General features: G+C 36.4%; 1 protein-coding gene across 4 annotated transcripts; it reads right to left on the reverse strand.

Moving 5' to 3' along the window:
* Window positions 1–988: 988 nt before the first annotated feature.
* Window positions 989–17,634, reverse strand: otoa (otoancorin). 4 transcript variants are annotated; one of them, XM_040029747.1, is made up of 31 exons: window positions 17,165–17,278; window positions 16,978–17,009; window positions 14,405–14,524; window positions 13,559–13,633; window positions 13,335–13,396; window positions 12,723–12,744; window positions 11,283–11,331; window positions 10,170–10,311; window positions 9,816–9,893; window positions 9,524–9,717; window positions 9,312–9,445; window positions 8,795–8,913; window positions 8,561–8,697; window positions 8,098–8,203; window positions 7,756–7,971; window positions 7,506–7,676; window positions 7,240–7,380; window positions 7,034–7,083; window positions 5,859–5,979; window positions 5,652–5,770; window positions 5,420–5,561; window positions 5,130–5,323; window positions 4,718–4,808; window positions 4,432–4,552; window positions 4,025–4,206; window positions 3,359–3,508; window positions 3,142–3,284; window positions 2,537–2,673; window positions 2,308–2,405; window positions 1,704–1,857; window positions 989–1,437 (listed from the first exon to the last, which is right to left on the reverse strand). In XM_040029747.1, the coding sequence occupies exons 4-31, from the start codon at window positions 13,614–13,616 to the stop codon at window positions 1,355–1,357; spliced, it is 3,414 nt and encodes a 1,137-aa protein (XP_039885681.1). In that variant the 5' UTR covers window positions 13,617–13,633; window positions 14,405–14,524; window positions 16,978–17,009; window positions 17,165–17,278; the 3' UTR covers window positions 989–1,354. The 4 variants fall into 4 exon arrangements, with proteins under 4 accessions (XP_039885681.1, XP_039885683.1, XP_039885682.1 ...); XM_040029749.1 differs by lacking the exons at window positions 16,978–17,009; window positions 17,165–17,278 and adding an exon at window positions 17,394–17,634 and having other exon boundaries at window positions 14,405–14,431; XM_040029748.1 differs by lacking the exons at window positions 16,978–17,009; window positions 17,165–17,278 and adding an exon at window positions 17,394–17,632.
* Between the last annotated feature and the right edge of the window lie 238 nt (window positions 17,635–17,872).

Genomic DNA, 17,872 nt, shown 5'->3' on the forward strand with positions numbered 1-17,872 from the left:
TACACGTTCTCTCGTGGTTCTTTCACCTATAGGTGTCAACGTAGCATCCTCATCAGTTCAGAGAAACTGCAAAATCGGCATGTTTAACACAAGTGTTCTAAAAAAATCTGAAAGGAGGAATAAGTGCCAGTTTGATCGAGACGCCTGGTTATCCTGTTTAGAGGATGTTTATTCAGTACAGATGTAATGCAGATTTATTAATTTGGTAGCTCAACAAATGTTTCACCACCTCAGGTTTTGTCACTACTGAAGAATACTCTCAATAAATTTAATCCTACCTTAATCAAATAGAGTTCACAGCTGAGGTTTGTAGGGTGGATTTATGAACTTTCATGTATTAAAACGATAAACCATAGATGGATGTTTGTATTTTCTGTCCTGATGTTTTGGTTGGATTTGTTGGATTTCTTTTTTTTTTTTTTTGTTTTGTTTTTAAAGGAGCTGTTATACTTTTTCAGCTGACCACTCTCTTGTTGAGGCTGGCAGCTCACAAAGATCAAACACTTTCTTTTAACTGCAGACTATTTTGCATATTTACATTTGCAAAGGTATTTTTATTTCTAAAACATGGGTATTTTTTGTTTTAGGTTTTTCTTTTTTTTTTCCATTTTCTCGAAAAAATACAAATAACTGAATTTAATTGGTTTTGGAAAGGTTGAAGCCAAGATTTTCAGCCATAAAACAAAATTGTCTTCAAATTAGAAAGGCTGAATGAACGTCTACATGTGGTGATTTCATAATGTGAGCCTCAGTTGTAACTTTGCATTAACATTTGGACAGGCTGCAAGTTCTGAGATATTTCTCACCACCATACATGAATAATATCAATAGACAGCTAACAGTTTGTTTAAAAAAAACTGTCAAAGTTAGCTCTCCCCTGTGCGTGTTTAGCATTGATAAAACAATTTCAAACCAATCATTTCAGAGAAAGAGGGGAAAAAAGTCACTTGTAACTTGGTCATTTCTTTCAACAAACTTCACTGTTGGCTGCTGGCGTAACAATAACGTTTATTAAGTTGAATCATTCTTCGGTTTTTGTCAGTAAATATCAACTTTTCAAAAAACAGACTCATACCGAGAACATCTGAAAATTAAACATGAAATATTTCTCTGCAATTAATAAAATATATTTTCTTATTAACACATAACAGAGTAAAGGAACTCTAACACATCTCAGAAGGTCATCTAATCGTGTGAGCTACAGTCACAAACATGTATAGATTATCATAAAACATCAATCTGTGCAAACGTCTTCAACACTAAATAAACCTGAAGAATTGCTGAACTGTTGTTTATTATTATTATTATTATTATTATAGGTCTGTAATTAGCTTAAGCAGATGGATGTGATGACTCACAGCAGGAGAAACCCAATGAGAAGCAAGAGAAGGGGCTTCATGAAGGCTGAGAGCCCCTCTGCACCCAGCGATGGAGCTCCTGGACATAGCAGTGAAATATTCAAAGGTCATTAAAACCAAAGTCTAATATTTACATATTGATATATAAATATATCATAATAATTGTTATTATATTGTTAATAAACAATTTAAGTCATATTTATGTTGAAAACACTCTGAAATTAGGTTTTTCAGAATAAGCCAAGCCTACATGGCAGGATGAAATTTAACTTGTTCCAAATACTTCAAAATATTTAGATGACGAAGAACGTGGGAATTAAATGCTGTGCAAATTTGTGTTTTTACCTGATTGAACAGCTCCTTGTGCCTGGTTACGAAAACCAGTTAGAGCCGTTTCAACTGTGTCAAGTTGATCATTATTCAACAGATTTCGCTGTTCAGTGGTCACCATTGCTGCATTGTCAGGCCCAAGGGCCTCCAGCTGAGCAGCAGAGAGTACCTGCAGGGAAAACAGGCATACAACATTTAATAAAATAAAAGTCCTGCATTCAAAATTTGTACTGACATATATTCACACACGTAGAACAAGCGAACTTTAATTTCAATATTATTAGTGATGCATTTATCCTCTTCATAATGACAACATTTGTTGTCTTTCACTGTACCCTGTGAAAACCTTTATCTGCCTTATTGTAACTAATTACGTTTTTATGATCTGCTTTGAAATGGAGTGAGCCTAATAAAAGTAAAACATAGTATACATTTGAGCTCAGTCCACCTGAGCTCAAATTTTCTCTTATAAAATATTGGTAAAAATATCAATTAAGGGTTTTTGTATGTAGGCCTATTTCGGCACGGCCCAACACTCGAGTGAATGTATTTGTTAAATCTGGTCTCTAGGTTTGGCTTCTAGCTTAAAAACAATAGTAGGAAATAAAAAGCTGCTTACAGCAAAATTGTTTGGAGGGATGAGTGGGATACACGTCCTGCTGACAAATGGAAAGACAGATGGGTCCAAAGAAGCCAGCTCCGATGCATCCAGCCCAGCTTAGGGACACAGATGAAAACATTACCAAAAGTGAAAGCTAATTTCTCTCCCAGGTGACACTTTACAGGTATTTCTATGAAATATTCCAATGGGGGTTTTTTTTTTGTTCGCAGATCAAATCTTATCTTACCAAGTATGTTGCCCAAGTCTGCAACCTGTGGTTCTGTCCAGGTGCTGGGTTTCCCAAACGCAGCCACAGCTAGAGTTTTTAATTGCTGTAAAATCTGAAAGGAGCACTTAATACCATCCATCGAGCCCACAGCCCTCCTGTGACAAACACAAACTTTCACACATCGTGCAATTGTGACTCTGTATCATTGTGCAGCTCTTTAAAGTTAAAATAATCTTAGCATCACTACCTGTGAACAAATCTACTCTAAAAAAAGGTTTGTTTATGCACCTGACCAGAAAGAAAGTATTTATGAACTATTTATGATCACTGCTTTAGAAATAAGAAGACATCACAGCTAAAAATTTAAAAAAAGAAACTTTTAAAAAGTCTTGAATGAGTGGCAGAGATTAAGATTTCTTTTATCTGCATATGACAGGATATCACTTGAATTTTCACTTCTCAAAAGTACAATAAGTACTTTCACTACTGTTACAGAGGTGGGAGGAGATGGGCTGTGGGCAGTCATGGATCATTAGATTAGCAAAAAATAATCTGTGAAAATAAGAGCCTGGAAAAATGGGTAACATAAATAAAATGAAAAGTGAGATGTGCGGTGGACAAACTTGAAGGCGCTGATGTTGAGCTGTTTGATCTCGCCGGAGCTCAGGCCACAGATGAGCCGGTTCAGTGATACCATCTCTGCAGCTCCCAGCTGCTGCGCTTTCAGATTGTTATATTTGGCAATTCCCCTCCACAACGACTCCATCTATTGGCACATGAGTCATGTCATGTGTGTAATCGATATAGCGGTGAGCATGCAATGCTGTTTCTATGCTTCACCTGTGATTGAGTCCACCCACAGCGGGAAATTCCCTCTACAATATCCATTGGCAAGGGGAGATTCTCCAGGTCAGAATTAGAAAAACCCTGATTTATACATTCAAGCTGTATGACCACGCCCTCGTTCATCTGTGACACGGGGCCAAAAGCCTAAAGAAATATACAGAAATATTCACACTAACACAAAATAACTAAATATAGGATTTCTACATACAGACCAGCAAATGCAACCTTAAGAAGTTACAGATTGCGTTTTAATTTTGACACCAGAGGAGTGTAGCGTTTTATTTGTTTGGATATTTACACAGACGTTATTCCTCTCTAACTTCCATTAAGCTGCGGAGCAAATTATACCTAGGTCAGTTTATCAGTTAAGACAAACAGGGATAATAACTGCTCAATTGGATCTTGGTTCAATAATATTAAAATATTGATATTCAAAATGTACACCTTAACTTTCATTAGTGAAGCTGTATTAATTATTATTAATTGTGGGAAAGCGGAAAAAAACTTTTATGTTCCACCTTGATTTACAATAACTTTTTATTACTGTGGCAATCTCACTGTGAGTGCCCGAATCAAAGCCAACTGTTCAAACTAGAAATGCTGGAAAGAAAAAACAGACTGGCGAATGAACGAAGCCAAGATGACTGTGTCTCACTGTACCTCAGTAGCTTTTTTGCTGAGCACAGCCAGTTGATCTGCACTGTAGTTCGGGATTTCTCCAAGTATTTCTACAGTGGCCAGGAAAGTGCTGTTTGACATCTTATCCAGCTCTCCTGCTGACCAGTACACATTATCCATTCCCAGTTCTTGAATCAAATTCTCAGTGGGTTCTCTCAGTATCTCTGCAGGTATAGACAATATAATCATAAGGCTTTTTAAAAACCACTTTAAATAAAATGTATTTTAATTTCAACTAAAAACTAAACTGTGGCAGAGATTCAAATAAAAAGTTACGCTGCTATTACCATGATCAGTGTTGCTCTTGCTGTTAGAGACACAAGAACTACAAAAAACAGAAATATAAAACTGAATTGTTGCAAAACAGATAAAGCGTGCCTCCTTCTCACCCCTCTTTTTACGTGTTGCATTTGATCTAGTGGTGGTAAGAGCAAAGATTTTCTTTTTCAGGGCATCTGAAGGATCAGAGGACAGTGACTTTATGTAACGAAGAACATCCTTCATCCAAGGCTAACGGAGATACAGAGAGGGACAACATCAAGAAAAACTGAAAATATATATCCATTTTTAATCACAAGCAGGAGAATCACTTCTGAGTTCTGAGTGACTTAATAATGAACATGACAAAAACAAACACAAGATGAGCTGCATGTAATGGACAAGGCAGATACGCACTTTGTTGGGTAGAGCAGACGTGGCAACCTTATCACAAAGAAGAAGGGGACCGACTGATTCCACAGTGTCCTCGGTCCAATCAGAAGAATTTCTACAGATGTTTTAAAAAAGTACACAAGACTACTACTTTAGCTTTTTTGTTTGGCTCTATACAAAACATGTATGTATGTATGTATGTAAGCTGGATGTCACACACACAAAGCACACTGGCTTTGTTCCCCTTATTCACTCAAAAAGAAAGCATATATATATATATATATATATATATATATATATATATATATATATATATATAACTTCATGTTATATTCAGTAAGAACCATAACTTTTCTGGAAGCCTTGTGCATCTTTTATATACAGTCTATGGTCCTTCTTTGTATTAACTTTAATGCTCATTAGGAGGGTGTCCTACCCAAAGGTCTGGTGAACCATCTTAATGATATCTGCCCTGTATTGTTGAGGAATATGTTTGCAGGAAGCCATCTCCTGGAAAGCGGAGTTGAGGACATCAGGGTTCATTAGACGCAGCTGGGAAGGCTGCAGCTCACATACGAGGGGCCCTAGCTTGGGCAGATCACCACCGGTGAGGCTGGATAAATCTTTCCCCTACAAAAACACAGCAGACATCTCTAACTGCTGTTGAACAAGCGGATCAATTTATCAGATAATACTTATTGTTACTATGTGTATCCTTGAGTGTACATTGGTTAGGCAGAACAGGGCTTTCTTGGTGAGTGCAGGACGAGACGGGGAATTAAGAGGCAAAGAGCTGATGTTGGCTTCTTCCATCTTGTCAAGGAAAATAGGACAGACAGAACTAGGCAAATCGTCCACATCTGAAGGGCTACGATAAAAGGAATGAGAAAACAGATTTCAACACAAACTTAAAAAAATCTAAACAAACTTTAAACTAGTAAATACACCATTTGCTTACAGCAGGTGAAGAAGCAAAGCTGAAGGAATCTTATCCAGTTCCTGTTCAGTGATGGTTTTGAAATAGTCTGCTCTCTTTTTCACCAAAGTTGCGAAAAGTTTTTTGGCAGCACATCCTGCCTAGAAACATGTTTGTTATAATAGTTATTCTGTGCGGACTGCACACACTATGTAAAGACAAGATGTTTATGTGTGAGTAAATACCTACCTGAACTTTGGAGAGCCACTCTGGAGACTCTGCCATGGCCAAAGCCATTTCCATTACACCGCTGTCAGGAGCTTCATTAATCATCTTACAGGTTATGCCCTGAAGGACCGAACGCATCTTCCTGTGTTAGACAACAATGTTTCAGATGTAGGAGCAACAAACACAGTAACAAGAACATGACAATAACTTAAGCACCAAAGAAAATTGTAAACCTGCATTAAAGGCTTTGGTAAAGATCACACGATAATCTTAAAGAGCTTCACAGAAACAACTAAATGAATAAAATTAAGTAGTAAGGAAATTTATGGTGCAGTGAATTAGATTTTATAGTAGTCTGCAGGAAAAAAAACATATCAGTACTGGGGGCTCTTGGTCTTAATGTGGTTGTACTTTGCATTCACACAGGTGCTCCTAGATATGATCAAATAAGTCACAAATGTAAGTGAAACACTTGCGTTTACATGGCAGAAAGTGAGGGCCAAAGAGCTGTAGACTAATGCGTTAACGAGCTAACTGTGCCAACACACTGATGCCGTGCAGCCCCACGCACAGGGCGATCCGCAATAACTCGTTAATGGAGATTTGCCGCAATAATGCAGTTATTTTAACAAGATTAACGCTGACAGCACTAATATGTGTATATATATATATATATATATATATATATATATATATATATATATATATATATATATATATATATAGCTCTGCAATCTGTTCACGTGCATTACGCATTCAATGAAAAGCAATAACATTGACAGGTTGCTCTAAGGCAGTAATGTATTCTCTCTGTACTTGTAATCCTTCAAAAAGGTCAAAGGACTGCCAATAAAAATGATCCATGAGGGTGGCAGTGAGTCAATGGGCCAATTCAGGTGCTTCAGCAAGAACCTATATGGACAAGTTTAGACAGAGAGCTCTAAATCTTAAATGAATACAATGTTTTCTGTTACAGTTAAGTCATGTTACCACTTGTGGCAAATATCCAGCTATAGAGAAATATTTCTGAGATTTGCTGATGAATCAAGTAATAAAGTCAAGTGCTTTAAGCAAAAACTGTAGAAACGGTTAGGTGAATAAATTCTTTGGATGCACTTTCTGTTTTTCTATTAGAAGGAATTTTTCTTTTGCCAAAAAGAGTTTCAGATATTTTGTCAGCAGCATACTTCTCTCACCTAAATTGAAGCTGTTTTAGGTCAGCCATCTTCTTTGCCAGGTATGCTGCCTGAGTAAGAACACACCACAAGTAGCACCATTTTTTGAGTAAAAAGAGAAAATCACAAAATCAGTCATATACTTACTACAGCAATGCATGGTAACAGTAAATAAACTCAACAAAATAATACAAAGAAGCTGCCTAAGGCATACTTAGCATCACTACCTGTGACCGAGTCCAAGTTTTGTTTGTCACTTGGTCCAAAGAGGTGACATTTGCATCGGCCAAAATGTTAATAGAAACGACGTTAAGTAACTGGGAAGACAACTTTGGCACCAGCGCAGGAGGATGCATTTCCTTAAGCATCTACAGGAAAACATTTAATTCTTTTAAGAATATGTTTAGAAATTAAATCAAAGAAAGAATACATACTTTTTGTTTAAGACACAATGTATTTGGTGTGATGAAATGAAGAAACATGAAGAACTCACCCCTGCCAGCATGGCCATTAGCTGTCCCCTGCTCAGTCGTTTGGAGATGTTCTTTAGGCCCTCTGGCTCATTCAGGACCTCTACAGCTTTTACCTGTTTCAGTATACAGTTTGGCAAACCTTCTGCAATGGGCTGAAGTTTCATCAGCTCCATCCCAGATATCTGTTTACACTGAGGCGGAACAGAATGAGGTAAGTATCAAGCAATGAGGACAGCTATCTGACACAAGCTGTCAGGTGAATCCACCCACTTTCTTTTCACCCAAATGTTTCTCGATAAGAGCATGCAGCTGGCTCCTTGTCCATCGGATGTTGGGTCCCAGATTTTTGAGAGCCTGTGTGAGACTGGTGGCAGGGATTGCAGCAATTTCTTTGGCAGACAATGCAGTAACAGTACTGCTTAAGTCTCGTATTATTTGAGCAGGGCTTGACAGTGACCTCAGAGAACTGAGAAGCCGTGTCTTCAGCTTGTGTGGGGGAAGGATAAAAGAGAGAACGAGTAATTATGACACTATTGAGATTCAAGAAACAATTCAAATCTTTGATCAAAGAAGATAAATGTGAAAGTTTGGGTAAGCGTAAGTGAAAAATACCCCTTTGATTTGGGAGCTGTCACACTGGTCCAGTTGAGAGAGGAGTTTCCCACTGAAGTTAGCATTCAACTCTGGGGGATCATAATAGCAAGCCAGTGGGCCAAGTCTGTGGAGATTCAAATACCAGACAACGTAGTGATTATTTCAAATCCTTCACACATTTTTGTGTGAAACCTTGTGTTTCTTTCTGTCCCTATAAGATCTAAGATCAGAAACCTCAGTGATGTTGTGTTATTTTGGTATGTAGCGGGTAAAGTAAAACCACTCGTCAGTCTTTTAAAAAATGACATGACATGTTATGTACAGCTAGATCCTTTTCCTGAAATGCTTCTTATCACTTCTTTCACAGCAGACATGTTAGAGCAAAAAAGAAGAAGACTCTGGGCTTTCCCCATAGTGACAAATCAATATTTTTACTGTTAACACCTGCACCTGCTAATGTACATCAATAATGTATACACACTTTTCCACATGTTCTGGAAACTCCTGTGAACTGAAGCACTCTTGGATTCTATGGAGCAACTTCTTACTCAGAGTGGGGTTCATCGTGGTTACCTTCATGATGGATTTGAACTTAGCTGAAGAGAAAAACTTGCATAGCTAGAAGACAAAGCAAAGCAGACCAACCAGGAAAAAATTATAACCTTGTTGTTTTTTTTCTCTTCCATGTCTTATTTCTTCTTTATCCTTCTCTTACCGCTACTTTAGAAGAATAATTAACCTCACTTGGTGGTAAATAGGACAGGTAGGGTCCCAAAATAGTCAGTGCTTCCAAATTCAGCCATTCCAGTGAAGGGGAGCAGATATCCACATGCTCTATTAATAAATCAAGGTTTTACAATGCACATTTATACTTATCAGAAGCGCAACGAGAGAAATGAGGCAGAAAACAAAGCATCTTAATTGCCTCTTAAAATGTATTTGCAAGACTGTGGTGTGTTGGTGGATCTGTCTGTATGGTCATTTAAATTTTACTAAATTGAAACAGAAATTGTTCAAATGGGATAAAACTACAAATTAAGGTTTAACATAGATCAGAGTCAGGGTTTTGCAGGTTCTGGGTATAATGGAAGTCCCAACGTAAGTAACGTGAGTCAATTTACAGTTTTTCTCACATCAAAAATGCCATCAAACTGTAATAGCCTCTGAAGTTATGCTAACAGAACTGTATGTGTGTACATAGATTTTATCAATTGATTTCTGACTTTTCTTACTTAATGTTGCGTAAACCCATGGCTTTATTGAACAGTTGAAGTAGTTTTGGGTGATCTGATCTTTCGCCCATTGAGCCACACGAGTCCTTTGACCAGGAGGTATGCCATCATACATACTCTTCAACATGTCCATCCTGGAAACAACAACAGGTTTAGTTATAGGAAAGGTTATGAAAAAGCCAGATAATATTATTGCATAAAAGCATACTCACATGTTTTTTAGCTTTGGGATATCTACGTTCATCAGAAGTTTTGTTTTTAGGAAGGGCATAAGCCCCGCCATAGGTGTAACAGCCCACATCAGTTTTCTGTAGTCATTTGAGTCCATGCTGTTTTTATCCTGTGTGGTCAAAGTTGCCCAGGAAAGAGGGGCTGCAAACGCTTGCATATAACATCCAGAATCCTCCTAGGAGAAAAGGATAGATGGCAGACATGATAAGACTGTTAAAAAACAGTAACAATTTAGCCATTGCATTTATTTTTGGGGGGGAGGGTTTCCCTTGCCTTTGATATACCACCAGAATAGTTTCTCATCACCTCAATCATGCCTGGAAGATTGCTGCAATTCCACATCTGGTTAGTCTATTAACAGACAGACAGAAAAAACATTAATGGTCAGAACTCAACAACAAAAAATTCATACTGACTATTAATAAGACAATAAGCGCTGCTTTAAATAATCAGTGACTTTAATGACTAACCTGGTACTCATAAAAAAAAATGAATTACATGTTTCAGTTAATACAGAGTGCATCAAAAAGAATCATCCGATTTCAAAAGGCAATATTTTTTAAGGAAATGGAGATAGATTATACAGTATGTGTGATTATGGGTGTATGGATGTTTATATTTTCAAACCATTTTTTGCAAAATATCCACGGGGAGTTGACCAAATGACTTCATGTTTGTTCCTGTAGTGACTGAGGTCAGGAGATGACGAAAAGTGGAAAGGAGGGCGTTCGACTGGTTAGCGTCTCTGTTCTGCACAGAACCACTAAGGCTAATGAGAGAGCAAATAAAAGTTGATGAGAATAAATGTTTTCACATATGAAATATACCAAATATCCTTTGATTAACTAGTCACATTTGACCAGGCAAAACCATATTCTTAAGATGGAGTTAAATACCAATGTCATAGCTTATCAATAACTTATTTACTAACATTTTGCAGCAAAAAGCAAAAGCAAATCTTTTCTTTACACTTATTTATGAAAATACTGGCAACCACCAGTGTTACCCCTCAGCCTCCTCGTAGACACATGTATGGTACCAATTTTAAAATCTTATGTCACCTTGTTCTGAAGTTCACTAGCTGGGACCGAATCCTCATTTTTAGGTTTAACGGCAGATAAGCATTGAAGGAGTATGTTTCCAAGTTTTAGACTAGTTGGTTAGTTACATTTCTTTTCCTTGTTTATGCACAAAATTGATAAAGAATAACTTGAGGGACAAAAAAGACAAGAGAACTAAATTATTCCCAATTATCACGTTCAAAAGACTTACAGAAAACTTACTCTGACCTCGGGGTCGAGATCACTCAGATTCAAACTTGTCCAAGATTTATAGTAGATGCACCTATGGTATCAGTTTAAAAATCCCACATTGCCTCGTTCTTGAGTTATTGCATTCACAACATTTTCAGAAAACTTGACCTCTGGCCTTTGACCTTTAAGTCGAGGTCACCGAGATTTGAGCTTGTCCGCAATTTTTAGTAGATGTATCTATGGTATCAATTTGAAAATCTACGGTGACTTTTTTCTTGAGTTATGGAAATCACAAAGAGTTTCAGTGGGGTGACGACAAAAAGTGGATAAGCATAAAGAAAAATATTACACAACAGTCCAAATAAAGGTATTTCAAATGGATCTATGGACATTATTTGACAAAATGTATGGCTTAGCGATATCAGTGTGATAACTGAAGTGACCACTTGATTCTTCAGGACAGCAACAAAATACAAAAACAAATTACCTGGAGTTGAAGACACTGTTGACCTGCATCAAATTAGGCTCTGGGTATCCTGTAAAATCAAACCATTTGCCACATATCAGTTGTGGCTCATATTACAGAATGTGGTCAGGTTACTCACACTCTCACACTGACGCACTCAGCATGGTGACTGGAGTTACATTACAATTACTCCAACAAAACATTTTAAGGTTCAGCTTCAGTACACCCTGTGTCAGTTCCAAGATTTTATACATGTTAATTTTTTAATGAAGCTATTCATTTTGCAGAGGAATTCACTCCTGGGACTGGCAACTATGTTGAACGCACAGTGGTCCCTCGCTATAATGCGGTTCACTTTTCGCGGATCTTTTTTTGGCATGATTTTTTGTTGTTGTTGTTTACAGCGCTTTGTGTTCTGCGTCCTGGTCGGCTGTAGACCATTGTCAATCAATCTCCTCCGTGCCGTGTCCCCTGTACAGTACAGAATGTGTTCAGCTTGTCAAATTTATATAAATCTTCTATCTCTAGCAGTGTGACTCTGAAGTGCTGTACTGTATGTAATAAGTTTTCTCCCTCACAAACACAACAATGTCGACGAAACGTTTTTTTCACTATCAAAGGTACCTGTGCTAGCACCCAAAAGGCAGAGGACGATGCTAACCATCGCACAAAAGGTTAGACTTCTAGACATGCTAAAGGAAGGTAGAAGTTAGCGTATTTTTCAGACCATAAGGCACACCACAGTATGAGGCGCATTAAGCAACAAAATAGTCAGATCAGTCAAACTTTACTCAGCTCATTCTTCTTGCTTCCTCTACGTCCGTATCATTGATTTGTTATTCTTGAATTCTCTCACAGAGGCTCTATTCCCATGTTCTGGACCTGAAAACAGGGTTTGATCTTTGGTTTCATTCTATAATACTGGACTTATTTTTCTATGAAGGCTTAAACTGTGAGGGTCTTTAAACAAGAGAGAAAAGTGTGAAAATCTTCGAGCCTGTCTGAGAAAACTGTATAAAGTGTGTAGTGAGGGGTTTTAATGTAAAAAATAAAGTTGGGATTTCACAGATGGCAGGTTAGTTTTAGAACGTACATCTCGCGATAAACGAGGGACCACTGTATTACACTTGTGAACAATGTTTTTCACAGAAGAATGATCGGTTTGCTGGTTCGATTCCAGTCGGAGACACGAATCCCTTTTTGGGGGTTGCGTCAGTAAGGGCAGCTGAAGCACCAGGCTGGTACTTATCCTCTTAATTCCTATGGAAGCACTAAGGGTGTACTTTTGTAATTAATGTGTCATGCGTTGCTGTACATTTGAGGTTGTGTTTGCCTAACTTAAAGACTCTTTAATGAACAGATTATTTTTATTACGCAGTGATGTATAAAAATGTGAAAGAGGGTGTACTTTACACACATACACATTCTTCTCTTTAAAAAGTGTATTGAAAGTTTTCTTACCCCTATAGTAGCACTTCTTCATCTGATGAAGAAAAAAAATTTAAATTAAAATCACTGGCCCCAAACTGAATATGAACACATTTTATTCGCTTTGATGCTTTGTTTAATGCATGACTCTATGATTCAATTGTCACTATGTAAATGCCAATGTTTCACCCGCTCCATTAAAGGCTTTACTGGGAAAAAGCTGATGGGAGGTTGACCAAACCTCAGCCCTCAGAATGTTGATATGCGCACTTTTCTTAATGCTCTTTTAAAGGCTTACAGACACACACACACTCATTTATTAGCACACTAAAAAATACATGCACAAAAAAAAAATACACATGAAGCCTCCTACTAATGTAAGAAAGATCTCTAAGAAGACAGCGTAAAGGCTCTTTCACTTTTTTTTACCTTAGTTTCAGCTGCATGTATACCTTATTTTTTTTACCGTGATTATTTATTTATTTTGGGATTTAAGAAAATGTTTTCTTTATTAAAAATATTCAATATCGGATTACTCGATAAACTGATGAGAATACTTAATTATTTAATAATTGACAGCTCCAGCCCTACTCTTAAGCCTGAAAAATAAATTTCTACTGACGTGAAATTCAGAAAACACCTTACCAGTTTTTCAGTCACTTTTTCTAACTCAGCTTTTTCTTGAGGCCCCATATGTGGAAGTTGAGCTAGGCAGACACGTAAAGGTGTGTATTAATGAACACACACTTTTAATAGCATTTATACATGCATGTTTATGTGCCTATGAGAACACATATTTACATTAACAAACATATAGTATAAAAAAGGGGTAAAACGGGTATACTGAGTGTGATGTTTTTGCAGCTTACCGAAAACTGCAGAGGCCAAGATGAGCAGAACCAAACAGGCTCCTCCCTTCGGAGCCATGTGGATAGGCTGTGCGTCTGTTCGACAGGATGGTATTACATAATGTGTTAACATGAACACAAATGACATGTTTGGCACAGATCTTCATTCTTGGGCTTTAATTTCACTTCTAGTTGCATGCAGTTAATCCTCATTGGTCTTCACTTGTTGTTGAAACTGTCTCTATGTGAGCCACCTCCAGTTTTGTGATATACTTCCTCCAGTGAGGATTTATGATCACACTTCCCTAGTAACCGTATGAGCTATTCATCCTTTGGGAATCTCTGAGGACTTTGGAGGATAACTTGCAGTGAAAAACAGGTTTGGTAATGCACGCAATGTACTGTGGAACAATATTTTAGCACCACGTTTTTGTCTTCTCTTCTTTTGTCCTATCATTTTTACCTTTTTTTAATGTATTTGGTTCACATTCATTAGGATTTCCCTTCACCAACATTTGGATACTGTTATGTTGCATTCACTGTTTACTTTACAGAGATTTTTCTTCTCATTTAAATATTTCAGCAGATTATGAATAATAAAGAATGAAAAGAGTATTAGAACAAAAATGAGTGTTTTAACCACGCAGTCTCAACAGTGTGTATGTAAGAGCAGGATTTAGAGCATATCTTTTCTTTACTATTATATCATCTATTAGCGAGAAAAACAAAACATTAAAATATAAATGTTCATCTGTGCCAGATCTGTACAGGTTTACAGTTAAATTTAAATAATAGTATTACAAGAACTGAGAAAGAAAAAAAAATAACTTATGCAACTTATGAATATATAAATTAGTTGTTACTTACAGATTACCAGTCTTCTCCTTGGTAGATCTGAGAAAAAACAGGATGCATAAGCATAAGAGTGTTCGTCCTCTGTGCCTGTACTTCGTGACTAATGTGATCTGGGAGGATGTCCACCTGTAACTGACACAGTCAAAGCAGGCGGATGGCATTAATACAGCACTGTGAGTGGGAGTGTGTGTGTGTGTGTGTGTGTGTGTGTGTGAGTATTTGCTTTTTTAACAATCAAAATAAGTTTCACGTTGAATTCACAAAATTTCTGATTCTTCAGGCAAAACCTCAGTAATAAGTCAAAACAGTTTTGTCTTTACTCATTGCTAACACCGCTGAGTATTCATTATTACATTCATGTAACTCAGATTTTTCCAATCAATCATGTGTGTATTGCAGTTCTAGAAAAAATAAGAAAACATTAAGCAAAATTAGAACTGTCACCCCACAGCTACTACCTCCTAACTATTTTACAACGTGCTACGGCGTGTCTGGTGCGATTAAGCTCTTAAGTTCCTCCAATCACACAAGAAAAAGAAACATCAACTTTCACATTTTATATATACACGGTATATCTCATAATTAAATCCTATATCACAGCAAAGCATCTAATAGACATGCTGGTCCACCATGTCCATTTCACGCTTTGCCTATTCTAAGTGTGAAATGGACACACATGCAGAAATTGCAGTACCAGCAGGGGGAGATACTATATTCAAAGCCAAGAAGTCGCTGGCGAGCAAGGAAGCTATGAATCCAGGGTCCTTGAACAATTAAGCTAGGCTACTAGTATGTATTTACATGTAACTGTTGGTAATGTCTATTTAAACACTTTTCTGTGATATTTTCATGTTCAAAATAAAATATCTCTCTCTGCTGGTACTGCAGCTTACTGAAACTTACTACAACTTTTGCATGTGTGTCTATTATTGTTTACTTTGCCATTATATTGAGTTGCATAGTTATTATCAAGTATGAATCAAACAAACATTGTGCTACAGAAGAAAAACCTTGAAAGAGGACACTTCAATGGGTAAATTGTGAAGTGACATATAAATCTGGTCTTATAAAATTCTGTTATTTGTTTGCATAAACTATATAGAAAACTGTATGTGGACAAAATCAAGCATTTAAACACTCTGCTTTAACAAACATTTGTTTAAGAATGGGTAATTAAAAAGAGCTCATTGAATTTGTGCGTGGCGTTATAATACAATGCCAACATTACAACAAGTTTGTGAAATTTTCTCTCTCCTAGATACTCCTCGATTAACGATATGTGATATTGCAAAGTGGAAGCATTTAGGAACCACAGTAGCTCAACCATAAAGAAGCAAAGTTGCTGCTGAGGTGGCTTAAAGTTTCAGAGCAGGGCTAACAAGTGCGTGCCTATTGCCTAACTGCAGACCTCCAAACCTCCTCTGGAATAAGTCTAATGTGTGAGTGGTCCAGGAGCTTTGATCATATCATGTATGGGCATGTATGTATATCATGTAATTCTCATCTGCTGTGCACATATACTACTTAAATTACAGTAGTAGCAAGTGTCAACAAAAATTAAGTGCTGTAATTGCGTATAAGGTCTGGTGAAGAGAACATTAATTCACCTAAAAGTTATCAATAAAATCATTCACAAATCATTAATAAAAGTAATAATTGGTAACTCTGAAGCTGTTATTCTAATAAATTCAGTGAAGCACAATGTTTATTTAGAGTTTATGTCATGATAATATCTCAGTTAAATTGTATTTAAGATAAACATACCACAGCTCATATACAAGTATTATTCATATAAAAGTGTGAAGTCAAAACAAAAAAAGACTATTTACATTTTCCAGGGCGAAAGCACATAAATATGAAACAACTGCCACTGGTGGGTAAGGCTACTGTTAAAAAAACAGTAAATAGCTCACCCATCGTACTATTAAGTAATTAAAATATCTGACAGGACACTAGAACAATAATATTTTTTAAAATTGATCATAATATCTAGAGCACTGAGCACTGTGCAGTTGCCTCACTAGTTCCTAACAAGCAGTATTCAAAGAAGTCCATGTAGCTGAGCTTAAATAGCTCAAATGGGATTAAAGAAAATCACACATGGGGCACAATTAAATCCTTGTCTCTTTACAATAATACATCAGATGGACATCCTTTTCTCGTTAAAATATAATTACACTATTACCTAACTGTTATGTTAAAATCAATAAAGAAATTAAATTGAATTCCTTCTTAACTCTTCTTCAAATTAGACCAAACTAGAAACGGAAATAGACATCAAAATAAAAACACACCCCAACCAAGTAATCACACTCATGTCAGTTTAAGTCTGGTCAAGTGTTAAGCTCAAATTTTTTAATTTAACATTTACTAATATTAAATATTTACTTACTAATATTTCCAAACATAACATAAGCTAAACGAGCTAATAGTTACGGGTTAGCAAATGTTTACTCATTAGCCTACTATTACCATTAGCCGTTTTTCACATACACCTAAAAAGACTGAAATGGTTACAAGAACAATAAAGAACTTATACGGATGTTTTTATTTCATGTGTTTTCAGCTCACATTGATCCATTTACCTTCACTATTTCTGTGCCACCAGCTCCTTGCCCTATGTTAAAACAAATTTCTGTTAACTTAGCTAAGTAAGCTAACGAGCTATCTTTTATTTATTAGCCTATTGTTACACATCAAAAAATGCCTGTAAAGATTATAGGAAGGTGAAAAAAGTTAATAATGCAAATATTCTTGCTTAATGTCTTTTACCTTCAGCTGTCCAACTTTTTTCTGCTTATGGCTGCCGAATTAATTTTTTACTTTGCTTGTTTTTTTTAAGTTAGCTAATATTACCTTTATTTATTAGCTTACTGTTACTGGCAGTACCATTCAAACAATAGAAAATCTGTCTATAAAGATTTAAATAATCACAGAGAATAGTTGCCAAAAAGAAAAGAAGCACCAGATAAATGCAGTAAGTTGGCCTATACTTTTTTACCTTCTGTAATTTTTTGGTTTAGCCAAGTCGATCCTATTTTCACTGTAAAAGGATTATCATAAACTGGCCCGCCTATCTGGAAAGAGTTTATGTCCACCTCCTATGCACATGGAACTTACACTGTGAAGGAGGAAAAAGTGATTCTTTAAATTTAAAAATGGTTTAGGTGTCTGTGTTTGATTCCTAATATCCACGACCCCTTGCTTAACCAAAAGTTTACATTAATTATATTAGTGGTATTAGTGCTTTCTTTCTGCTTTCTAGTCTAATAAACAACCAAATAACTAAAATTAAACTAATTTAAACTTATGCTACAGCTGTAAAATTTAGTTAGTTAAGCATCTAAAGATACTTATATTTAAACACTTATTTTTTGAAAATTTTTATTATGTTATTGTTAGGCAGGTTGTGCTAGATCTGTGTATTCTACTAACAACTATATGACAAGCTTATCTTAAATTGTCTTAAAGGGTTAGACT

The sequence above is a fragment of the Simochromis diagramma genome, unplaced genomic scaffold, assembly GCF_900408965.1.
Source record: "Simochromis diagramma unplaced genomic scaffold, fSimDia1.1 OVJJ01000361.1, whole genome shotgun sequence".
Lineage (NCBI taxonomy): Eukaryota > Metazoa > Chordata > Actinopteri > Cichliformes > Cichlidae > Simochromis > Simochromis diagramma.